The 26,574-nt window shown below is 34.1% G+C and overlaps 1 protein-coding gene across 4 annotated transcripts; it reads right to left on the reverse strand.

Moving 5' to 3' along the window:
- Window positions 1–26,513, reverse strand: LOC149898669 (uncharacterized). 4 transcript variants are annotated; one of them, XM_090114876.1, is made up of 15 exons: window positions 25,850–26,513; window positions 25,173–25,317; window positions 15,004–15,133; window positions 14,070–14,245; window positions 12,277–12,439; window positions 11,202–11,333; window positions 10,789–10,905; window positions 9,771–9,896; window positions 9,004–9,089; window positions 8,020–8,130; window positions 7,406–7,484; window positions 6,277–6,363; window positions 5,449–5,525; window positions 4,537–4,618; window positions 1–4,052 (listed from the first exon to the last, which is right to left on the reverse strand). In XM_090114876.1, exons 1-15 carry the CDS (start codon window positions 26,134–26,136, stop codon window positions 3,259–3,261), a joined length of 2,592 nt encoding a protein of 863 aa, XP_089971002.1. In that variant the 5' UTR covers window positions 26,137–26,513; the 3' UTR covers window positions 1–3,258. The 4 variants fall into 4 exon arrangements, with proteins under 4 accessions (XP_089971002.1, XP_089971003.1, XP_089971001.1 ...); XM_090114877.1 differs by having other exon boundaries at window positions 1–4,049; window positions 11,202–11,336; XM_090114875.1 differs by having other exon boundaries at window positions 11,202–11,336.
- Between the last annotated feature and the right edge of the window lie 61 nt (window positions 26,514–26,574).

A 26,574-nucleotide genomic window follows, 5' to 3' on the forward strand; every position in this document is an offset into this window, starting at 1 on the left:
CTTTTACTTACTCATCCCATTAATATACGTAATAAACTTTTAAAAATTATTGCTTTTACAGTAGGTAGGTATGTACATTATATACAAATATTTACAAAACAACTGCTAAACAAGCTCTTTTGATGTTATTGAGGCTTTAAATGAAATAACACATTTAATATGTATCATCTAGTTCTCTTTCGCTCTTAAATTTTAGTTCATAAAAAAGACAAGGATAACTCATTCACATCAAAATCGAATCACATTTTTGCAGACAATAATAACTAGATAAAAGGTAAAAATTAAATAATAAAGGAACAATTTAAGTTAAAAATTTACCTTAGTATACCTACACAAAATCATAATTATGTTTAGTAATGTTTGAATCGGTCAGCAATTTAATTTTAATATAAATAACATTTAAGGCCGGGAATCACGACATGGTGATAATGTCTCTGATAGCCTATTTGACACTTCTGGATGAATATTTTTATACATTAGCCCGGCCGTACACGGACTGCTAGAGCAGATAACAAAAAGTGAATGAATGTCTATAGTTCACCGCGCGGTCGCGGCTTCAAGCAGTCGGTCTCAACTGCTTGAAGCAGTCCGTGCATGGCCGCCCTAAATGACTATGGTATAAGACTTCAGCTTGTTTTCAAAAAATATTATATAACGTACTTACATATAAATTATAATAGAAAGCCTAAATTGTATGTGATATGTACCTATTGGTGTTATTGCTTTCTTAAAAATTAAATACTTAGATAAAACTTAGTTTAATAAGATCTATGTTTTTGTTTCATCATATTATTATTTTGTGCGTTTTATGGTGTTTGCTGTTTGGTATTGACGTTGAATTTAAAATGATTGAATGTAGATGCGAGTTTCACCTACAAATTAGAAAAAAAAAACGTTCTTTAACCCATGTTAAGACGTAATAGATAAGAATATTTGACATCTTCCACGTGGTATCCCTAGGGATTTCAATAAATCTCTGATAACCTCATTTCCCTGCGGCATACACATATCTATTTAAATAAATAATAACATTTATACGAAATTATTTAGCTTTAAGACTTCGAATTTGACTTAGTAAAGACTATTTTATGCACTGGGTTTACTTATTTATGTGAATTACGCTAAGAACCCTTTAGCATTTTCAAACAAAACTCGAAAAAATTTGTTCAGACGTTTCTGAGTAATGCAACTAACACGACTCACCTGTATATTATATGCAGTCTATAATATGTCAGCCCGCGGCTTCGCGAAAGGCGAAAGTTTGCTTATTTGTCGTGGAGCGATTTTATGTAAGGTATAATTTTTTTGGCGGGAGATATGCTACGGGAGCTAGCAACGTTTTAAAAAATGTCATTTTAGTATAGTTGGGTTTTTGATATACTGTTTCTCTTGCTATTTCGGTTAGAGTCCGGGCTGTCTGGCTGGCGGTAGTGGTTACGTTTATTACTGCGCACAGGAAAATTTACTTAACTTTAAAGTCAATTATTAACGCGTACTTTTTAATCTTTTGCCTTTAGATAGATCCATCAGACATAATTTTTTTATTGCAAGACGTTCTTTTCGTTGTTAAATAGGTGCCATACGCAATTTTTTATTTCAAAATAATTAAAATGTCATCGAAATAAGTGAAACCCGGACTCTAAGTATATCAAAGAACCAAGTATTCTATAATTTTTTCTTGTCAACCTCCTATACGAATAGGAGTTAGAACAAAATATCTGAGGTTACTTTTGAACATTTAATTACCACGTTAATTTCTATCGATTACGCGCGCGAATACGCAGCTAGTATTTATATTTTCTTTTATTTGCACCTACAATATTATTCTCTTTGCGAAATAAAATAAATCAAAAATAAACAATTTCAGACTATGCAGTGATATTTGGACATCTGTTGACGTAGTTACAGCAAAATCGAATAGATGGCGCTGTTTTAAATATCAGCGTTTTTGGAATCTTTTTGAGTTATTATAAAATGAATTAGTAAGTAATAAAAACGACCCTACTCATCCTAAAACCTACATTCACTAAATATATATGTATTAAACTATAGTGAATTATATTTTGGCGCCAATTTCTTACGTTATTAAAAAATATATCAAAATAATATTAATTAATACAAAATATAATTTATAAGTTCATTACATTATTTTGTTGCCCACCTACATTACCTACGTATATTACATACAAAATCCCCTTTTTGATATTAAATTGAAATATATGATATATAAATACTAAATAGTAAGTATATATTATATAAATTTTATACTAAAAAGATATTGCCAGTTGCGAATTTGTACCCAATTAATAGTTATGCTTTTAAATTTTGTTGTTTATTCGAGATTTGCCCTAAGATAGTTATTCCTTAATTCATTATATAATTATTTGTCTTAGATAAGTATTTATATTCTATTTGAGATTTTGACGTACATTCATTATATTTTTAGGGAATTCAATTGATTTTCCTTAATGTGTTCGATTCCTTTATTTTCCTAATTTTTTTACCTGAACTTTAACACTTATAAGTACATAATTTTAATTTATTTTATGCAAATTTGTACTTTTTTTTGTCTAATTTACTACGAACACAGTTCAGCAAATGGTTCTTATTTTTTCACCTTAGTTATATCCAACTTGCCAATATTATTATTACCAATACCCTATTCACAATGGACGGATTTTTATCTATAAAAACCTTAATCTTGTACAACCCAATTATTTATACTTATTCGCCTTATAATCAATAAAAAAATAAACAAATCACACAGTAAAAACAACGGTGACTATATTTTGTTTTTAATTACACAATAAAATATCATCTATATTTAGAAACAAGCTGAAGTTTTACACTAACATTATATTACACTAAGGCCGATTTTTCAATGCTTGGATAAAACTTATCCGTCCGATAAAGTATTACACGATAATATTAAAATGTCACGTAAACTGTCAAATACGGGCAATTAGAATACGTTTTTAAAATGGTAGTTTGATACATTATTCGACGAATAAGTTTTATCCAAGCATTGAAAAATCGGCCCTTAATTAAAATAAAGAGCGAGTGTACGCAGAATCTGCGAATACATTTAACTCAACTATTAAAACAAGCATCACGAAAACATAATTATTTACATAAATATGCACTTTAACACTAATACAAGTAAATATTTTCTTGTTTCTCCAAAGAAATAAAACTGAGGCTGGGTGAAACTGCACGTCAAACAATTGCTGGCAAAGGTCCATAATTTGAGTTCAGTTGTCACCAAAACCTTTGGGGTCTTGGTCCCACCCATCTATTGGGCATTCTGGGGCCATTTCGGGGCCAAAAGTGGGGTGAAAATTGTCCCCGCGGGGAGAAATTCTGTCTGGGACCCCAATTACGGGGAAACCTTTGTCTTGGTCCGTTCCATTCGACGTCTTTGGCAAATTCATCATTTCGCTCCATATCTAAGTTTCTAGTTCGTAGATCGTCTTCATAAGCACTATCATTTGAGTTTTCCTCTCTATCGTAGTTCGGGGAATCGTAGTTCTGCTGATAATTGCTTGGATGGTTCTGTGGGAAATTTGGATGGTTCGACAAATTTGGACGATTTTGTGGCGGCAAATTTGGACGATTTAGTGGTAAATTGTTCGGTTGGTTGTGTAAGTTATTCGGATGGTTATGGGGTAAATTATTTGGATGGTTATGGGGCGAATTATTGGGATGGTTCTGCAAGTTATTCGGGTGGTTACGCGGTAAAGTGTGGTTTTGTTTTGGATGGTTCAAATGATTTTGGGGCAGATTTCCCGGATTATTTTGGGGCAAACTGTTCGAACGACTGAGCCCGGGGGCAGAATTAGGGTGCGCATTGCTTGGAAACTCTGGGGGCATAGTGAATTTTAGATTCGGTGGCATTTTCTCAAAGGGGTTGGATAGGGGTGGTATTATAGGGGCAGAATGTGGTTCTGGTTGTGTATGTTCGTCGTTCGGTTTATCTTCACCGCCGACCAGCACTTTGTTATTGTTGAACGAATTCCGTCTGTTGTCCATTTGGCCTTGCGGATACATAGCTTCTGAAAGTTTATAAATGTTGTTTTAATTAATTAAAATTTTCAGTTTATATATCATAAGCACAACAATGCAAAGAACCTCTACCTAAGCATACGTATATCACATATGAATATTTATTAAAATATTAAAACTTATTTTAAGACATTGTAAAGACTATAATATAAATACCTTTTTGGTAAATTTTATAAACATATCTATACTAATATTATAAAGCTGAAGAGTTTGTTTGTTTGAACGTGCTAATCTCAGGAACTACTGGTCCGATTTGAAAAATTCTTTCGGTGTTAGATAGCCTGTTTATCGAGGAAGGCTAAGACCAACAGGAGCGGTCCAATGCGGGTGAAACCGCGCGGCACAGCTAGTACATAATATAACATACAATCGATACCCCGCACAAACACACACACAACACACACTGAGTATATGTGAGTGTTTGTTTATGTACATTCACACACACATACACACATACAAAAACCATTTTCTTACGTTGTTCCTCATCTTCAGATAAGTCCATATCAACACTTTCAACTATGTCCGGTGGAGGGACCATCACCGGCACTCGGTAATCCTGGAAAAAACACACATTATTTATTTATTTATTTAAAAAAAGGCTTACCAACTAGATACATAATTTTTTGTTCAGACAATTCAAAATTAACTTAAAATAAACATTAGTATTTACGTATCTAAATTACAGGTAGGTATAATATGTATTATAAATATTATATCAGATATTTTTATCAAGAAAATTTTTATCTGAATAAGGGCTGATTTTTCAATCCTTGGTTAAATATTATTCGTCGAATAACGTATTAAACAACCATTACAAAAATATATTCTGATCGCCCGTATTTGACAGTTTTCAAGTGACATTTTAATATTATCGTGTAATACTTTATGGGACGGATAAGTTTTATGCAAGCATTGAAAAATCGGCCCTAATACGAAGAAAGTCGCCGGATAAGTCTAGTTAAAGCTAGCTTATCCTCGTATTTTCCTCCAAAATCGCATGTCAATAAAATAAGCAATCAGAAACACAATACACAAATAGAATAAAATATTAAACCCTGGAACATAACACTCAAATACTTATTGAAGTGAAACTTCTTTATCGGGATTGGAAAAAAATTTAGTGTAACATTTTTTCGTTACGCGTGACGTTTTTCCGTTACGAGCCATCTTTTCTTATCTTTACCACGCGTGATTCGACGTATTTCTGTAAAGTTGCATATAGTAAATTATTTTTTGAAAAATAAGGTCATAAATAAGTTTCACTCCTTATGTGTGTACACTAGTACACGCACACATTTTTTTTTCTCTCATTGAAATAGTTACATAATTATTTTACCTGCATTAATTCCTATAAAAATAAATACTTTTTTGTTACAGATGGATTACCTGATCAATAGATACAGGATTTTGCTGCCTCTGCGGTAACTGATGCGTGAGCGATATTAAATTTCTGTGGTCTACATCTGGAAATAAAGAAACATTCTAATAAAATATATACTTAATATGAATTCAATCATCATTATTTGCTTATTGTCACTAACAACACTAAACACTAAATCTATAGGTACATAATATAATAAAATTGTAGAAAAGTCAAAACTGTACATTGAATATTTTTTTTAAATAATACTTGGGGCGTGATCTACAATAGATACCGAAGCCAAAAACATAATTTTTAGAATTTTTGTCTGCTTGTATTAAATAAATAAATAAATATTAATAAAATGTATGTATGTTCGTCTAAACTCAAAAAGTACTGTATGGATTTACTTCAAATTTGGTACAGAGATAGCTTGAGACCTGAGGAAGGACATAGGATAGGTTTTATCCCAGAAATCCCACGGAAACTATGCGGGTTTTTCTTTGCCTACGCGGGCGAAGCCGCTAGCGGAAAGCTATTTACAGTATAAAAGGGCAAATATTACAACTAACGATAACTAACGATAGACGATAGACTTATAATTAACTAGATTTCCACCCGCGGCTTCGCCCGCGTTTGCAAAGGAAAACCCGCATAGTTCCCATTCCCGTGGGATTTCCGGGATAAAAACTATCCTATGTGTTAATCCAAGTTACCCTCTATATGTGTGCTAAATTTCATTGTAATCGGTTCAGTAGTTCTTACGTGAAAGAGTAACAAACATCCATACATCCTTACAAACTTTCGCCTTTATAATATATTATATTAGCTATTAGATATATTAGATAAATTACCTTGTTGTACAGGATGCCTTGCGGGCGGTGTGACCGGCGCAAGAGGCGGCATACTCGGCATTAGTCTATGGTCCACGTCTTCTATATCTATGGAAAATATTTATTTAAATGCATGGATATGAAAAAATTAATATTAACTTTAATATTGTTACTGACAATGTTGAAACTTAAAATATATTTATAGGTTGTTAATAACAGAATTTGAGAATTTTTTAAATTTTTTAAAAAATTTAGATGAGATAGTATGACATGATGCTACAATTTGGTAAGTACCATTTCATTTATATGAATATGCCTATTACATTAACACCACTTTTACTATGAAAATAGTAATGGGAGTGTAATTTTATTTAATTTGTATGACTATAATTATTTATTTGTAATTTATACACTACTGTATCTATCTATTTAATTATAATTCTTCTTTTTAAAGTGAAACTACTTTAGGCGTGTCGAGAGTAAAATATCAAGGTCTCGTCATGGAGTAAGAGCGTATACGCACTATGCGGGTAGCCGCATTGCGGGTAGCCGTCCGGCTGACCGCAAGCACAATTATGTACGTAATATTCATTTCTATGCGCACTGTGCGGTCTGCGGTAGCCGCATCGCAGTGCGCATAGAAATGAATATTACGTACATAATTGTGCTTGCGGTCAGCCGGACGGCTACCCGCAATGCGGCTACCCGCATAGTGCGTATACGCTCTAAGGCGACCGATCTTAGTATCTTGCCAAAGAAGTTTCACTTCTGACACGTGTGCTCGGCACACGCTCTTTTTTGAAGATCATACTAAAACTATCAAAAAGATGTACTTTTTGATATTGACGACGCGGTTGGCGCAGTGGTAAAGTAACTGCCTACTGAGCCGACGGTCCCGGGTTCGATCCCCGGTCAGGGCAAATATTTGTGTGATGAACTCAATTATTTGTTCTTGGGTCTAGGTGTTATCTATATATGTATTTATTAAATATTATATTTATCGTCGCCTAGTACCCAAAACACAAGCCTTATTTGAGCTTACTGTGGGACTAGGTCGATTTGTGTAATAATGTCCTATAATATTTATTTATTTATTATTTATTTAGTTTATATATGTAGGTCATTATATAAAAATTTATTTATAACTTACGTCCCAACATAGGCAATACGGGTGGTGGGGGAGGGGGTGGTAAAATACCCCTGTGGTCTACATCTAGGGCTGCGCTTTCCTGAAAACATGAATTAAATTAAATCAGTAAGTTTATAAATAGAATTGAAATAGAAAAAAATCTTAAAGTTTTAAAATAATACACTTAGGGCCGATTTTTCAATCCCTGGTTAAAATTTATCTGTCCAATAAATAGTCTACTTGATAAGTTGAAAATGGCGTAAACTAGAGATAAGGCTCTTAAAAATACTATCGATAGCTTCGGAATGACGTCTAGAAAAATGTATCGGAAATGTTTATTAGCACACAAAAAATTGCAAAAGTTATAGGCAAATTAAGTTTCAAAAAATAGGTATTTCGTTTATTGTTAAAAACTCCGAAATTATTAACATTTCAGAAATTTTGAAAAAAGATTAAAATACTACTAAACCGATTACAATGAAATTTAGCACACATATAAAGGGTATATTTTACACATAGGGTAGGTTTCATCCCGGAAATCCCACGGGAACGGGAACTATGCGGGTTTTTCTTTCGAAACGCGGGCGAAGCCGCGGGCGGAAAGCTAGTTATTCTATACATTTATTTATACATACCGTAGGCCTCTCAACAACTGTAGGTACGACTATGGGCGGTACCATTGGAGGTGCTAAAGGTGGTGAAGCCGGAGGTTCTGCGAAAACTGCCCGATTTGAGGGTATCGGCTGCTGTAATACAATAATAAGTTAATATATTATCACTATCTACACTAATATTATAAAGAGGAATACTTTGTTTGTTTGATTGTAATTAATAGGCTCATAAACTACTGGACCGATTTTAAAAATTCTTTCACCATTCGAAAGCTACATTATCCACGAGTAATATAAGCTATATATTATCACGCTAAGACCAACAGGAGCGGAGCCACGCGGGTGAAACCGCGCGGCACAGCTAGTCATAGTATAAAACAAAGAACATAGTATAAAACCAAGTCACTTTCCTGTTCCTAAATCGCTTTGTATGCTTAAATCTTTAAAACTATGCAACGGATTTTGATGTGGTTTTTTTTTAATAGCTATAGTTATCCGTGAGTTAAACCGCGGGGCACCATACAGCTAGCTATTAGGTTAAGTAATTGTAGTGTAACTTTGCAACAAAATTTACATAAATAAAAAGTTACCTCAAAGAAAGAATACTGAAATAAAATTGTATGATTATTTAATAATTAATATTCAAACCAAAAATAAAATCCAGAAAAAATAAATAGAGATTATTTATATTAATATCATTGATACCTTGTAGATTCTTTATTCAACAACAATGTATTGTACAGTATTTTTTGAAGTGAAACTTCTTTATCGGGGTTGGAAAAAAATTTAGTGTAACATTTTTCCGTTACGCGCCATCTTGTTTTTATCCCTACCACGCGTTATTGACGTATTTCTGTAAAGTTGCATATACATAGTAAATTATTTTTTGAAAAATAAGGTCATAAAGAAGTTTCACTTCTTACGTGTGTACACTAGTACACGCACACATTTTTTTTTATATTTTTTGGACTTGATAAAGTTATTTTAAAATGTTTATTTTAAACTTACTGTCTCAGGAGGCACATTCCACGCGTTATTCGTCCACTGACTGCTCACAACCGCTTCTGGTAAATAATGCTGTTCAACGGCATCATCTAAAAAAATAATTAACATATAGAATTACTAGCGGTCCGCCCCGGCTTCACCCGTGGTATGTTTAAACTATCCTATATCTCAAGTTGGATCGAACTGCACATGGTGTGCGAATTTTATTATAATCGGTTAAGTGGTTTAGGAGTCCATTGAGGATAAACATTGTGACACGAGATTTATATATATTAAGATTATTAATACAATTATTATTTAACCCAACATGAATATTCCGAACACTAAAATCATAAACATGTTAAAAAGTAAAAACTATCTACAAGTGACAAGAATTGAACCTGGTTGCTTTTTTTTTGCTAAATAAAATACCTGGTAGCTTTCATTCCAAAAAAATCCTATTTATATTTTTACACACCACGTCATGATCGATTTTTGGAATTCTTTAAAAATTTAAATGCTTTATAGTAAACTAGCGGTCCGCCCCGGCTTCGCCCGTGATACATATTTCGCAATAAAAGGTAGCCTATATTCTTTCTCAGGGTCTAAAGATTATCTGTGCCAAAGTTCATCAAAATCGGTCCATTAGTTTATGCGTGAAAACCATACACACATACATACAAACCTTTCTTCTTTATAATATTAGTATGGATATCAAATTCTAGGTATTTACAAAAATAATTGTTATCTTTCAATACCATTTTTATCTTAAAAAAAAACAAAAAACTCACCGTTCACAGTGCTAACAGCATCTATACTCCTATAGAAGGAAGTGGGTGGGGGGTTGCCTGTACTGTCCGGGGTTAATAGATCTAACCCCGGTAAAGCGTCTTGTGACTTTTGGGACGCACTACCCACTGTTATTGAAATAAAATTAATAAATTAGTTATATCACAGATAATATAATACTACAGTAATATTATAGTATGCAAGACAATTAATTTAGTTAAAAAAAAAGACGGGTTGCACTGGGGGAGTGCCGGCAGAAGTGAAAACTTGATTATTAACGTTGAGCATGTTTGATATTTTGGAATGGTATCCGTCTTACGCTTTTTCGATCAGGTCACGTGTCCTGACGCGAGTTTAAGATTTTATACCCATTACAGAAAAAGTGCTCAACGCCGCTAAAGAAGTTTTCACTTCAAAACATGTTTAAACTCATGTAATAATTGGATTTTCACCGATCGTTGATAAGTGTACAAAGTTTGCATTAAATAAATTTAATTGTCCGTTAAATGTGGTTTAAAATCGAGCCTAAATCGAATTAGTCTGGAGTCTGTTACATAGATACATGTCGTAATATACACTGTCTTAATTATATCCAGCCTTAGCCCTTAATTTAACATTTAACAAAATAACAGATGCTTATATATTATACTAGCTTTCCGCCCCGGCTTCGCCCGTGGTACCTACATGTTTAAACTATCCTATCTCTCAAGTTGGATCGAACTGCACATGGTGTGCGAATTTTATTATAATCGGTTAAGTGGTTAGGTCCATTGAGGACAAACATTGTGACACGAGATTTATATATATTAAGATTATGCAATTTTAAAAACCATCGATCCAGCCGTTCTTTACATACCGATAGACAAACTAACACAACTTCCTTTAAACGAGTACATTGACTATTTTCTCCTATTACCATAATCAATACATATAATAAAATTCTAGAAAAGTGGTGTCTGTACATTGAAAATATGTAAAAAAAATTAGCAGGTGTTATTATAATAAATAAAATAATCTTACCACTATTAACAGGCGATACTGAGTTATTTTCGGCCGGTGTGAGAGTCTTCAGAAAATCGTTTATACTGAAATCCTGTTTGTCGCTCGGCCTTGTGTTTATTACTTCTATTTTATTTGCTATTATAAAGCATAATTATTATTTAAAATATAGAAAAAATTAGTAGAAATATATAATTAACTTTAAAAAAATAAGGTTTTCAAATCGGACCAGTAGTTATTGAGATTAGCGCGATCAAACAAACTAACTCTACGGCTTTATAATCACTCGTGGTAGGGATAAGAAAAAGATGGCGCGTAACGGAAAAATGTCACGCGTAACGAAAAAATTTGTTACACAAACTTTTTTTCCAACCCCTTTAAAGAAGTTTCACTTCAATATTAGTAACATAGTATAAATTTATCAATTTACTTACCATTAGTGAGATCGATTTCTTCATTGAACATAGCTAGTGGGTTGTCCGATGTGAGGAACGATGATAAACCCAAATTGTAGAGCGAACCATCAGCCGATACCGTCGTATTGAATGTCTGATCAATGTTGTATGCTACTGAAAGTAAATAAAATTTAAATATTAGTATCCCTATCACTACATTATATTATAAAGAAAGTGGTTGTTTGTCTGTCTGTTTGGGATAAGATCAAAAACTACTGCATCGAATTTAATTCTGTTTTCAGTAATGGATAGTGTGGTTAGTGGTAATTTGTTAAGTTTTAGAGCATGCGGTCGAAGCTGCGGGTGGAAGGCTAGTTAATATGTATTATAAATGTGAATGTGTGTTTGTTTCACGTCAAAACGAAACAACTGATTATCATGAACTTTTATAAGTCTTCAAGGAAATGTTATTTTTATTAAAAAAAAATACGCGCCAGGCGAGCGAATACGCGGAAAGAAAATTAGTATTATTATAAATACGAAAGCAAATCTATCTGTTGCATATCTGTCTCGTCAAATAAATGTTTTTCTTTCTTCTTCACTTTTTTTAATGAAAATAAGAGATAGAATAGACTGAAATATGACATAGTTTATGAGAGGTAAACAAACTTTAGCATTTATAATATCGCAATAATAATTTTTCTATATCTTTCTCCATATTATTTTTTGTGAAGTGAAACTTCTTTAGTCGCGTTGACAGTAAAATACCGTCATGTCATGGAGTAAGGCGACGATTTTGGTATCTTTGAACCTTGCCAAACAAGTTTCACTTCTGACACGTGTGCTCGACACCCTTAATTTCTTGTTTAATACGCTGATACATAACTAACTTTCCGCCCGCGGCTTCGCCCGCGTTTTCAAAGGAAAACCCGCATAGTTCCCGTTTCCGTGGGATTTCCGGGATAAAACCTATCCTATGTGTTAATCCAAGTTACCCTCTATATGTGTGCTAAATTTAATTGTAATCGGTTCAGTAGTATTTGCGTGAAAGAGTAACAAACATCCATACTTACAAACTTTCGCCTTTATAATATGTAGTAGGATATATGAATACCTTCATCACTATCACCCGGCGGCAGATCCAGGTCTTCATCAGGCCCCGGAGACGGTACATCTTCCTCCTTGGGTGGTGAAGGCAGAGCACTCGGTAATGTTGGTATTAGTTCATCCAGTTTCCGTTTTAGTGCTCGAACGCGGGCACCAAAGTTTTTGTACGCCTGAAATTGTTTGTGACAATAATCTTATATATAAAAATGAATCGCAAAATGTGTTGGTAAGCGCATAACTCAAGAACGGCTGAACCGATTTCGATAATTCTTTTTTTATTATATTCCTTGAAGTACGAGGATGGTTATTATGTAGAGAAAACGTAAATATGTACCACGGGCGAAGCCGGGGCGGACCGCTAGTATTATAATATATTATGTATTACGTATATCCTTTCTTTTAAATTCTTTTAGATTTTTAGTTCAATTTCTTTTATTTTTTTTGTAAAGAGTTTATTTTTTAAAATCATCAAATTTTTGGCTAAAGTGATACTTGCATAGTATAGAATTGTTATAATATTCAGGTATATAACTTGTATCAACGGTCGGATAAATGTCTCCTGTAGCACAGGACATTTCCTAGCATAGGAGACATTGTTCAAATATTGCAATTAATTGTACCTACAGCTACGGTTTATGTTTTACTTATATGTAAGTTATCCCATAATTGCATGTACATGTATATTTTTTATTATCAAATAAAGAATTTATTATTATTTATTATTAAATCTCGTGTCACAATGTTTGTCCTCAATGGACTCCTAAACCACTTAACCGATTATAATAAAATTCGCACACCATGTGCAATTCGATCCAACTTGAGAGATAGGATAGTTTAAACATGTAGGTACCACGGGCGAAGCCGGTGCGGACCGCTAGTAAGTAATAATTAGTATAAAAAACACGCTTAAATTCATGAAAATATAGTTTCACTGATCCTTGGTAAGTGTACAAAGTTTGAATTAAATCTGTCAATTTGAAGAGAGTTAAAATCGAGTCTAAAGGTGTTTGGTTACATACCAACATACAGCAGCTAATACAAGCATTTTAAATAGGTGTAGATAAGTTATCAACGCAACATTCGATCTTAAAAACGGTACACTAAGGGCCGATTTTTCAATGCTTGGATAAAACTTATCCGTCCAATAAAGTATTAACTACATGATAATATTAAAATGTCACGTAAACTGTCAAATACGGACAATTACAATACGATTTTAAAATGGTAGTTTTATACATTATTCGACGAATAAGTTATATCCAAGCATTGAAAAATCGGCCCTAAAGCAAACACAATTAGACGTCAAAGTAAGATGGCATGATTCAACTATTGTGAGCGAAAGAGACAACTGAAGTAAAATATGGCTATTTAGCATGTCGACGTGCCCTTTCTAGTGCGCTAATAAACTTCACTTTTTACTTATTAATAATACGATAATATACTAATAACATTTAGAAAATATCATAATACATATTATAACATTGAGATAATATTACTACGTATGGAGGAGACACCACAAACAAAATCTGTGCGACATTTTTTTGCTCTAAGTTTAAAAATTATTATCTAGTTAGGTACTTACCGATGAAAAGTTATGTTAGTCACTTTTCCGTAATATTTGTATATTTGTGCAATATCGCAACACACACGAAGGCATATTTGATGCGTTTCACTTTAAAACAAATAAAAAATGAACGTGCAGTTAAGCCATATGGCTTATGTTGAGCGGAACATGAGTGATGTAGGCGGTGTCGTCTCCATATGTATATCTCAATGTATTATAATAATATAAATACTTACATAAGCAACAACTTTAACCTCCCCCCTCTGCGTAGAATAATATTGGTTCGCCGAAGTCAATAACGCTAGCAAAGCTTCCCGCGCAACAATCTCTCGCTGTAAAGCCTGTGTGTATCTCTCTATACAACCAACGCCTTCGCTTATTTCCTTTTCAACATCACTCCTAAGACATCTTTCTGTAAATAATAGCATACATTACATTAAATATTTTTGAAGTGAAAACTTCTTTAGCGGCGTTGAGCACTTTTTCTGTAATGGGTATAAAATCTTAAACTCGCGTGAGGACACGTGGCCTGATCGAAAAAGCGTAAGACGGTTTTTTTTTAGCCCTTATATTCCATGTGTAAGACGGATACCATTCCAAAATATCAAACATGCTCAACGTTAATAATCAAGTTTTCTCTTCTGCCGGCACTCCCAGAGTGCAACCCGTCTTTTTTTTTATTAGGTTTTAGACAAAGCGGGCTAAGCCGCGGGTGGAAAGCTAGTATGTATTGTATAATAATATTCTTGAAATTGAATTCTTTAATTATGTACTTGAATATAAAATGTAAAAAAGAGTGTGTGTGCTGAGCACACGTGTAAAAAGTGAGACTTCTTTGGCAAGATTCAAAGATACCGAAATCGTCGCCTTACTCCATGACGTGACGGTATTGACATGACGTGAACTTACAATTTTATTCTCAACGCGCCTAAAGACACGTTGCACTTAAAAAAAATGTATGCGTGTACTAGAGTACACACGTAAGAAGTGAAACTTCTTTATGACCTTAAAAATGTCACGCGTACGGCGTAACGCAAAAAAGTCACGCGTACGGCGTAACGCAAAAATGTCACGCGTACGGCGTAACACAAAAATGTTACACTAAATTTTTGTCCAACCCCGATAAAGAAGTTTCACTTCAAAAACTATTAAAGTACACAAAACAATCACCTTTTAAGTTCGCACACAGCGCGTCAGCGTCAGACAGATCCAAACTGCAATCATGTATGTGCTTCAATCTCAAATCAGTGTCGGCTTCCAAAACCGAACACTGTTTTATTTTGTTAACTAATTGCTGCGGCTGAAATAGATAAGTTTTTCTTTTTTAAAAATTGTGACAACTACAACAACATGCCAAGAAAGTTCTTAAATGTTGTCAACTATAGTAGTATAGTAGTTGGAGTTTCGCGCTGAGCGGCTACTGCTCAATACGTGCCTAATGTCTGTGCGCAGTTTAAAATTCAATATAAACAATTAGCAGTGATTAACTTACTTTAATTACGTTTCTTAATAAGTCAGTGAAAATTCTTATCGTGTGGTGTTATTAAACCGCGTTTATCTGAAATAATCGAACAGATACAAGCGTACAAAGTAAAAACGGTTATTACAAATTCAAAAGCCGACCGTTCCGCACAAAAGAAGTGGCGATCTATGACTCACCGTTCGCCGGCCGCGGCTCCATGCATTAAAACTGGTTCTGCGTTTACACACTACGCAGCTTACCGCCTGTGCTAATAGAATATCAAATATATAAATAAATAATATTATTCACACAAAATGTCACCAAATCCTACCTGTGCTGCTTGCATGACACCAGTCACCGATGATAATCGCGTAACATGTTCCAACAAAAATTGTAAAAAAATATTCCACATCCTTTGCATTGGAAATTGTACTGTCGGTGATGAAAGTGATACTCAGTGGATCTGTCCAGAATGCCAGGTACTGGGTAAGAAAGGTGGAGACAATTCAACTACTCCGGCACGTTCTAACGCAGTTACAGAAAATAGTCGTAAACGAAAGAAAGTGGAACATCTCAACAGCCCCCTAACCCAGGCATCTATTGAAACTTCCAATTACTCTTCTGATGTACAGGTCCTTACAGAAGAAATTCGTCTTCTTCGTGAGACTGTGTTGACTTTTAAGAGCGACATGGCAAGTCTTGTGTCGTCACTTGCTCTCTGCGAAAAGAATCTAGAAGATATTAAAGCTGTTCACTCCTCAAAAATACAAGAGCTTGAAGCTAAACAACGTGAAAATGTTGAACTTAAATCTACAATTAATTCTCTGCGCCAAGAGTTAGATTTTCGTTCGCAGGCTTTCCTAATAAATGAATTGGAAGTAATAGGAATCGAGGAGGAATCATCGGAAAATCCCATTCATTTAGCTATGACTACAGCCAATAAAATAGGAGTGAATATAACGGAAAACGATCTTGATAGTGTCACAAGAGCAGGTCCACGACACCACAGAAAAGACTCAAATTCTGATTCCAATTACCCAGCTCAACCTCGACCACTTATAATCCGCTTCACTCGCAAAATTGTTCGCGATTTGTTCCTGAAAGCTGGAAGATCTCGTAGAACATTGCATAGTAAGGACATTGTTGGACATGGGCCGGAGCGAAAGGTCTACGTAAACGAACGTCTAACACGCGAAAAAAGGCAGTTATTTCGAGACACTAGAAGAGCAGCCTCCGATGCTAACTTTAAATACTGCTGGATTAAAAATGGCTCCATCTATATTCGTAAACGCACTGGGAGTCCAGCAATTAAAATCCAATCGAGCGACGATTTGCTTCGTATGCCTTTTCATTCTGCTAACTAATACTGCTCTATTCAACCACCTGAAAGCTATTTTTTGTATAAATTTGCGCACTTTATTACTTATCTATTTTATGGCCTTTTGTTTGTCTAATATTATTGTATATCCTAATATTATTGTATATTCTATTAATATTAAATCGCTCATTACAATTGATAATTCATTTGCTTGTTATTATGAACAAATTGTATTGTTGCTTAAATTAGTTACAATTGCACTGCTTTGCAAGGACTGCTTTTATGCCACACCAGTTTTTGGCTTTTTCAGATACTGCTCCAGTCTTAACACCATCCTATGGCTCTTTTAGATATAATTGGTGAAATTGACAACTCTAATAGCATAGTTTGTCATAATATAACTTCTCCCGAACACTCTTCTCAAATTCTTAGCAAGTACAATATACGAATTTTGTGTAGTAACATTAGAAGCTTAAATACAAATTTCCTCCCTTTCCAAGTTAGCTTAAAGAAATTCTCTCTTAGTTTTGATGTAATTGTTTTCACTGAATGTTGGCTTCCACTTGCGACTGTAATCCCCCAAATGGATGGCTACACCTCGTACTGCACAACAAAGCATAAAACTAAGGCTGGCGGTGTTGTGGTCTATATTAGAGATACTTGGATGGCAACAGTAGCTGAACTATCTATCGAGGAATCTGAATGTTTATCTGTAGTAATCCCAGACTGGAATACTCATCTAATCGCTATATATCGTTCTCCCTCTCTCAACACTAAAACTTTTCTCGAATCTATCTCTGGTGTTTTAAAAGACATAAAGGGTTTTACTTGTAAAATCATAACGGGGGACATAAATATTGATATATTAGATTCCTCCAGAACCTACGATTTGTCATCTGAGTATCTCTCTCGTATGGCTGAACTTGGTTACCACAGTGCAATCAATATGCCTACCCATAACAAAACTTGTTTGGATCATTTCTTTGTACAAACGGAGTATACAGGCGAGTCGATTGTCTGTACTTCTGACGTGACTGATCATGACCTAATCATTCTAGGGATTTTATCTTCCCACAAGAATGCTGCTAAACGCAAAAGACTCAGGCAAAAGGTGGACATCGATGGAATCATCAACGATCTTAAGGAATCTAACTGGTGTGAAATCTTAAAATCTGACTGTGTCACAGAAGCTACCAATATTTTTATGACTACTATTACAAACTCTGTTAAAAGTCACATACAAACTACTCACATCAGCAGACGCAAAAATAATCTTCAGAATTGGATGACACCTGGACTTATACGATGCAGTCAGACTAAGGATAGGCTCCATTTGCTTTCAAGATTAGACCCCAATAACCAACAGAAAAGATTAGTCTTCACGCGTTATAGAAACTTTTATATTACCTTGTTACGTAAGCTGAAGGATGCTTATGACTCGAAGATACTTCTTGAAGCTGAAAACAAACCTCGAACATTCTGGAAACAAATCAAAAGCGTTACTGGCACCGTTAAGAATAGAAAGGACCCTGTGGGATTGCTAAATCTGGAACGCACTCCATTACAATCGCTTAACACCTGTAACAGATACTTCTCCACTATAGGTCAAAGCCTGGCTAGTGCTACATTGAACAAAACCAATGAAACTGAGATATCTCTAGCTTCAAAAGTTACCTTAAAAAGCTCTCCTGTAAATTCTTTTTTCATTGAACCAACTGATTGCCACGAAATCCGTAGCATCATTCAATCCCTTAGTAATAGTAGCAGTCCAGGTTATGATGGCTTAAATAACAGTCTTATTAAAGCAATTGCACCTTACATCCTCGAGCCTCTTACAGCTATAATTAACTTAAGTATGGCAAAGGGAGTATTCCCAGAACCATGGAAAACCGCTATAATCACACCCATTCATAAAGAAGGTAGTCGTAGTGACCCATGTAATTATAGACCTATATCTCTGCTCTCAACCTTCTCTAAAATACTGGAACGTTGTGTAAGTAAAAGGCTGATCAAATTCTTAGAGTCTAACAAGCTCTTGGCAGACACCCAGTTCGGCTTCCGTAAAGCTAAGTCAACGGAAGATGCCGTTAGCCACTTAACAAACTAAGTTTCTTCTCACCTAGATAAAGGTAAGGCTTGCATAGGGGTTTTCCTTGATCTTAAAAAGGCTTTCGATACTGTATCCACACCAATTTTGCTACGTAAGCTCGAATGTATGGGAATTAGAGGCTGTGCATTAGATTGGTTCCAAAGTTACCTAACAAACAGGACCCAACAACTTAAAATAGATTCCTTTCTGAGTAGGTCTGAACACGTGTCTTTCGGGGTCCCGCAAGGTAGTATCCTGGGTCCTACTCTTTTTCTCGCATACATCAATGACTTGCTTTCATTATCCATTGATCAGGGTGATATGATATGTTACGCAGACGACACAGCCTTGGTTTTCCATGGTTCCACGTGGAAGAATTGTATAACGGCCGCTGAGCGTGGCCTGGCAAAAGTAGCAATGTGGCTAAATAATAACCTCCTCACCTTAAATACACAGAAAACTAAATTTTTGAGATTTCATAAAACTGTTAGGTCAGCGCCTAAAGACAACACTCCTCTCTTCATACACACTTGTGCAATTAGTAGCTCTGCTGATGTCACGGGATGTTGTAGTTGTGTCTCTATCGAAGTATCTCATGAAACTAAATACCTGGGTGTCATCATTGATGAACGATTCTCCTTTCGACCTCACATCAACGCAACTGCTAAACGTTCTAGGAAATTAATATATATAATGAAGAACCTGCGAAATAAAGTAAGTCTTAATATTCTTATGAGGATTTATAAAGTAAAATAAAACAAAAATAATGGAAAAAAGTATGGAGTTGCTCTGGTCAAGATTAGACGAGAAATTAAACCAACAAGTCACGCTCATAACCGAATCAGTAACGCAAAACATAATGTTTGCTATAGATGAGAGAATCAAAACAATAACCGAAGAAAATATTGAACTTAAATCTAAAATATCGAAGTTGGAGTTAAAATTAAATGCAATCGAAAAGGATAAAAGGAAATGTAACTTAGTATTTTTTGGAATTGACGAATTTGGCAAATCGGAAGCAGAACTTGTGGACTACATTAAAGAAACTATTATCGATTCAGGAACGCATCTAGACAGTCAGGAGATAAGTAACATTTATAGAATTGGGAAGAGAATTAATAACAAAAATCGCCCCATTGTGGTGACAGTAACGTCAACATGGAAAAAACATCTAATCTTGAAAAATAAAGCTAGACTTCCGCAAGGCATATATGTAAAGGAAGATTTCTCGAAAGAAACGCTGGAAAAACGGAAGTTACTACAACCACAGGTGGAGGAAGAAAGAAAGAAGGGAAACATAGCCTTTATAAAATATGATAAATTAATAGTGAAGAAACCATTAGACCAAGCAAGAGACAAGAGGAAAAGGGAAGCCTCGGGCTCTCCTAAATCTATTCAGAAAAAATTAAACACTAAAGTCACAGCTTATACAACGGCTACAAACTCTAAAGGAGCTGCAAAGGAAAACATAATTAAACCAACTATCCTTAACTTTATTGAACGACCTAGGTCAGCTTCACTCTTAGAAATCCCAAAAAACTTGTAACGACCACCGGCACCTGGAATCAAACCAAGTATCACACAACTTTATGCAAAACAACTACTAAAGAACACACCCCAAGCCGGTTGGTCACCGTGGGGGAAGACGACCACTACCTTCCAACGAAGAACACTAAAAATAAAAATAAAGAAAAACTAAAAAATATTTATATAGCCACTTTTAATACACTTTCATTAAGGACACCAGAAAAACTTACGGAACTTGAACTAGCTTTAGAAGATATTAAATGGGATATTTTAGGTCTGAGCGAATTAAGACGATTAGGAAACCAAATCGAAGAACATGATAAATATATTCTGTACTACATAGGTGAAACAAAGGGGTTACATGGAGTAGGATTCATGGTAAGAAAGCATCTTAAAAAACAAATCCTAGAGTTCAAAGGCATATCCGAAAGAATCGCCATACTTAATATACACATTGAGGGATACAAAAATAACTGGACTATAATACAGATATACGCACCAACAGAAGCAGCAGAAGAAACAGCTAAAGATGAATTCTATAGTCAACTTTCAGCTACATTACAGATGGCTCATAAAAATACTATTGTAATGGGGGATTTTAATGGCAAAATAGGAAAACAGAATCAAGGCGAAGAGTATGTTGTTGGAAAATATAGCACAGGAAAGAGAAGTGAAAACGGTAAAAGACTTGTAACCTTAGCTCTCGAAAACAACCTAACTATTATGAATAGTATTTTTATGAAGAAGTCAACCAAAAAATGGACCTGGATATCACCAGACGGAACCTATCGAAATGAAATAGACTTTATAATAACCAATCAACCTAAATCATTCAAAAACGTCAACGTTATAAATAACTTTAACTTTAACAGCAACCACCGCATGGTCAGAGCAAGTTTATTCAACAAACAACCTAGGAAACAACGAAAATATCAGAAAAACAACCCAACAGTAACATACGCACTTCCAAAGAATATACAATTCGAAGAATTAGATAATATGATGCAGGAACTTTACAACTCAGAAATAAATGAGATTTATAAACTAAATAAAATAAAAATTAAGGAAAAAATAAACAAAAACCCACTTACCTCGCAGACGATTGATCTTATTCAGAAAAGGAAACTACTACTTAGAAATAGAAGAAACAAAGCCACATTAAAAGAAATAAATAACTTGAGCAAAGAAATTAACCGTAAAATTAAACAAGACAAAGCTGATAGAAGATTTGAACGTATAAAACACCACATATCGAAAACAGGAGGCATAAACAAGGCATTACGAGAACTAAAAGAGGAAAAGATTTGGATCCCAAAAATGAAAAACAAATTTAACAAACAAATCACAAGGAGACAACCAGTCCTCAAGATTGCTACAGACTATTATCGGACTCTATACTCTACCGAAGACATTCAACTAAATAGCAACTTAAGCCTCGAAGACTGTACAGAAGACATCCCACAAATTCTTGAAAGCGAAGTTCAACATGCAGTAAAATCCCAGAAGAATGATAAAGCACCAGGATTAGACAACATCACTAACGAAATGATGAAAGCTACACTACCGGAAACATCAAAAAGACTAACTAAGCTTTTCAATAACATCCTGAACACTGAATACATCCCCATACAGTGGACATCAACTACCATTACTCTCATTCACAAAAAAGGAGACAGATCTGAAATAGGTAACTATCGCCCAATTAGCCTGATGTCGAACGTATATAAAGTGTTCTCGAAGATACTGCTTAGCCGTATTACCAAAAAGCTCGACGAAGAACAACCGAGGGAACAAGCAGGGTTTAGAGCAGGATACTCTACAGCGGATCATATTCATGTGGTGAAACAGTTGATCGAGAAAAGTCATGAATACAACTATCGACTATACATGGCATTTGTGGACTACAACAAGGCATTTGATTCACTGGAACACCAATCTATATGGGAAGCTTTGAAGAATCAAGGAATAAACAATAAATATATAAGGATCATACAGAATATATACAAAAACAGCACAGGCAGAGTAAAACTGGAAACCGAAGGTGAAGTATTCCCTATAAAGCGAGGCGTGAGACAGGGAGACCCACTCTCACCAAAACTTTTCTCCTCAGTATTAGAGGGAATCTTTAGAAAATTAGACTGGGATAACTTCGGCATAAACATTAACGGAACAAATTTAAATCATCTCAGATTTGCTGATGATATCATACTCATATCTGATAACCCTGAAAACCTTCAAACCATGCTTCTTCAACTGGCACAAGAAAGCAAAAAAGTGGGACTATCGATCAACTATGGAAAAACCAAAATTATAGCAAATAGAGTGCGAACCCCAATTACAATAGAAGATAAGTTAATTGAATATGTCAATTCCTATATCTATTTAGGCCAACTAATAGCTTTCAGCGACCAGATGGAACATGAAGTTGAGAGACGCGTGGCCCATTCTTGGAAAAGATTCTGGTCGCTGAAAGAAATATTTAAAAATACACAGTACAACATCACAATTAAAAGAAAACTATTTAACACCTGCATTTTGCCAATACTAACTTATGGTTGCCAAACTTGGGCTAAAACAAAAAAGCATGACACAAAATTGGTAACATGCCAACGAGCTATGGAGAGGAGTATACTAGGTTATACAAAAAAACATAGAAAAAGAGCTTTAGATATAAGAAATATAACAAAACTAGAAGATGTTGTGAAAAAGACAAGGATTCTTAAATGGAGGTGGGTAGGGCATATGCTCAGAGAAAAGGGAAACCGATGGACAAGGGTGATAACCGAATGGACTCCCAGGGTGGATGCTAAAAGAAAAAGAGGAAGACAAAGAAAAAGGTGGTCGGATGAGATTAGGAGAGTGGCGGGGCCGCTCTGGCTACGGAAGGCGAAAGAACGTGGCGAGTGGAAGAAGTTGGAAGAGGCCTTTGTGTCACAAGGACACGCCAACACACACAAAGCAATTTAATTTTAGTTAATAAGTAAAAAATGTAACCTGTATTGGCAATAAAGGCTATAAATAAATAAATAAATAAATGTCAACCTATTATTACTTACTGCATATCGATCTGGGGTTCTGCTCCATCCTCTGCTCTTATAACACTCGAAAGAGCTCAGAGATCTGTTCTTAAAGTCATGTTAAAGAGACCATTTATTTACCCGACGTCGACCCTCTATTCTGAATGTAAAGTTCTTAGTGTTAGACGCCTTTTCATTTTAAATTCAGTCCTCAGGATTAATAAAGCAACTGCATCTACACAAGACTCCCATAGCAGACGAAATTACTTACCACTTCCCAAATTAAAAACCTCTTTTGCAAAACGTGCACCTAATTATATGTGGCCACTCTTACATAATAAAATAATCAGACACTTTCTAAAAATACTTGCATAACTAAAGACATGCTAACAAAATTGCTTCTTTCCTGGGACTATGCTAAGACTGAGCAATTTGTTCGTCTTCAACTTTTTTGAATATTTCTTGTGGCATTTGTTTAAGCCAGTGTGATTGTAATCGGTATGAAACAGGCCTAATTATTGACTATTGCTATGAAATCATATCAATTTTTTTTTTATATTATGACCTTCCTTTTATTCTTAATATTATTTTTACTTTTATTTAATTATTGTTTGTATGAATTTTTAATCTAATTTAATTTTTAATCTGTATTATGTTTATGTATTAAATTTAAATCTGAATTTTAAATATTTATCATAACATAATCGCCGCTCTGTTTATGAAATTCTAATGTTAAACATTTCACGGTCCCGCAGGACAGGCATTGCCTAGTGCGGGAACCAATGATTTTATTTCCTGTATTTTAACGTTTTTCTTTAAGAAACTGTATTAAGCACTATGTAATAATGTATGTATTAAGCACTATGTAATAATGTATGTATTATGACTGATGTACGTGTCTTAAAGAATAAATAATTTTTTACTTTTTTACTTTACTTTTACTTTATAGTAGAGCCATTTTAATAGGCAACATTTGACAGTTCAACAAAATTCAACAACGTAACCTAGTAACGACGACATAGAATAACATGATATTTCGTTTTGTTAGAACTGCACATTTGCTTAACTTTTTTCAATTACGATTACATATTTATAATAATAATGACCGATACAACTAATTTTAGGATTTGATTTTACTGATAAACCATTCTAAACATAATAAACAATTTCTGATTTAAAGAACTGACGTCGCTACAATTTTGTGTCAATAAACCTTTTTTCTTTTTAAATACCAGAGACGTTACTCTAAAAATCGAAATCTGACATCTAGAATCGAATGCATTGATTACTTGGGAATAAAAATAAAAAAAATGATCATAAATTATTGACATGTGTTTCAAGTTCGATTGACAAATGTTTCAAGTTCGTATCGATTAATTCACTTTAATCGATGTTTTTAAGCAGGTTACCACCCTATGAAGATAAAATTGATAGACGTCAAATGTTGCCTATTAAATTGGCTCGACAATAAAATGTGTTGTCTAAAATTTTATCTGTGTTGTTAAGTTAAACAAATAGAACAGGTGTGAAATGCATTATTAAAAAAATACTAATATATCTAATGACAGCAAAGGCTCAGCTTTTAAGAATTTTATAGATGTTGCATAATTACTTTTCTTTGTGATTTTCGTTTTATAACTTAATAATATTGGGTTACATCTTTCGCACATTCTAAAGCACCATCAACTAAATAAAACCTTTTATAAATTATTATAAACAGCTTTAAATTTATGACACATATTATTTACCTAATTTAACCAGATTTATTTTAGAGGTGCTTTTAATCAGCATAATTCAGTAGATTTACAGAGAATAGGCAGAAAAAACTGTAGTGGGTCTTTTAAAATTACAACAATTTTACACATTTTCATAATACAAGGTATATCATACATGTAACTATTTCTTCATAACATCTTCAAATCTCACCTGAAAATCTAAATCGTCATCAGTCTTTTTAACAGCACCAGCAACAAGTAGACCAGTTAAATCCGACAAAAACTCATCGTCATATACAGATCTTTGCTCCCATATCTTCAATATCCGTAGGATTTTTGGCCGCACTTTTTCATCCCTGTAATGATAAAATTTACAAATTGAAGTTTGATGGTTAATTTTCAATCATAATAATAAATAAATTTAAGACAGAAATTGAATTGGCACCCAGGTATGGTTTTAACCATTGTTTTTAAACAATGACAATATACACATAAGCATAAGTCAGAGAAGTTTCTTGAAATATTGGGTTTTTCAGTGCTTAAACAGAAATGTGCTTTAATAGTAAAAGGTTGCATTCATAGTTAAAAAAACCTACCTACTATGGCATCACTATCACTACATAGTATTAAACAAAGTCACTTTATCTATCCCTATGTCCCTATATACGCTTAAATCTTTAAAACTATGCAACGGATTTGGATGCGGTTTTTTTTAATAGATAGAGTGATTCAAGAGGAAGGTTTTAGTATATAATTTATTATGTTTTAGACAAAGCGGGCGAAGCCGCGGGCGGAAAGCTAGTATACAATATAATTAAACACTATATCCAGATTCAACTCAAGATATGGAAGGTAATGCAAATATAACAACTTTCTTGTAATACATACCTGACAAGTGGAGTGGCTTTTTGTAAATTGAGTCCCCAACTTTCAACAAACTCATAGTTTTTCCTCTTACTATACTGGATAACATCATTGGCTAAATAGAACAATACTAATCTTTGCTCAATTTTAACCCGCTTCAAAACATTAAGCCAACTGGAGACAATTTTCTTATGGTGTGTTCTTTGTTTTAAACACCAGGACGATAACGATTGAATACTCTCCTGAGTATCTTTTAGCTGCGTCAATTTCTTTTCAAATTCCAGTGTATTGAATTCTTCAGTTTCACCCATTTTTTGGGCAATATTAACACATAAACATTGGATCACAAAAATCTAACTAAATACTCCATTTCGTCACAATATTTTTATAACTTCACTATGTATCAAAATAAAACCATGTAAATCTGATGAAATTTCCAAGATTCTTCATCAAATAACCCAAAAATTGTTTACAATGCGTTATTTAACCGCGTTGTTGTGTTGATATGATATTAACTAATGCTTCTACACAACTACCACAAAAAATGACAATAATATTAAAGTATCTGCAGTACGATATTACGTACTATGACAATTAATGTGTAGTAATCTGCCTTGTTATTTACTTAAATAAATAAGTAAAACTTTATTTAGGATTTCACTAAAGCAACAACCGCCATTTTCTTTACAGTAAAGATTAAACATAGAAATAGAAGCTGTCGTTTGTCATAAGTCATTACAGTCAAAGTG

The sequence above is a fragment of the Colias eurytheme genome, chromosome 22, assembly GCF_061535395.1.
Source record: "Colias eurytheme isolate Ceu_HAF_F1 chromosome 22, ilColEury1 Martin Lab GWU primary, whole genome shotgun sequence".
NCBI lineage: Eukaryota > Metazoa > Arthropoda > Insecta > Lepidoptera > Pieridae > Colias > Colias eurytheme.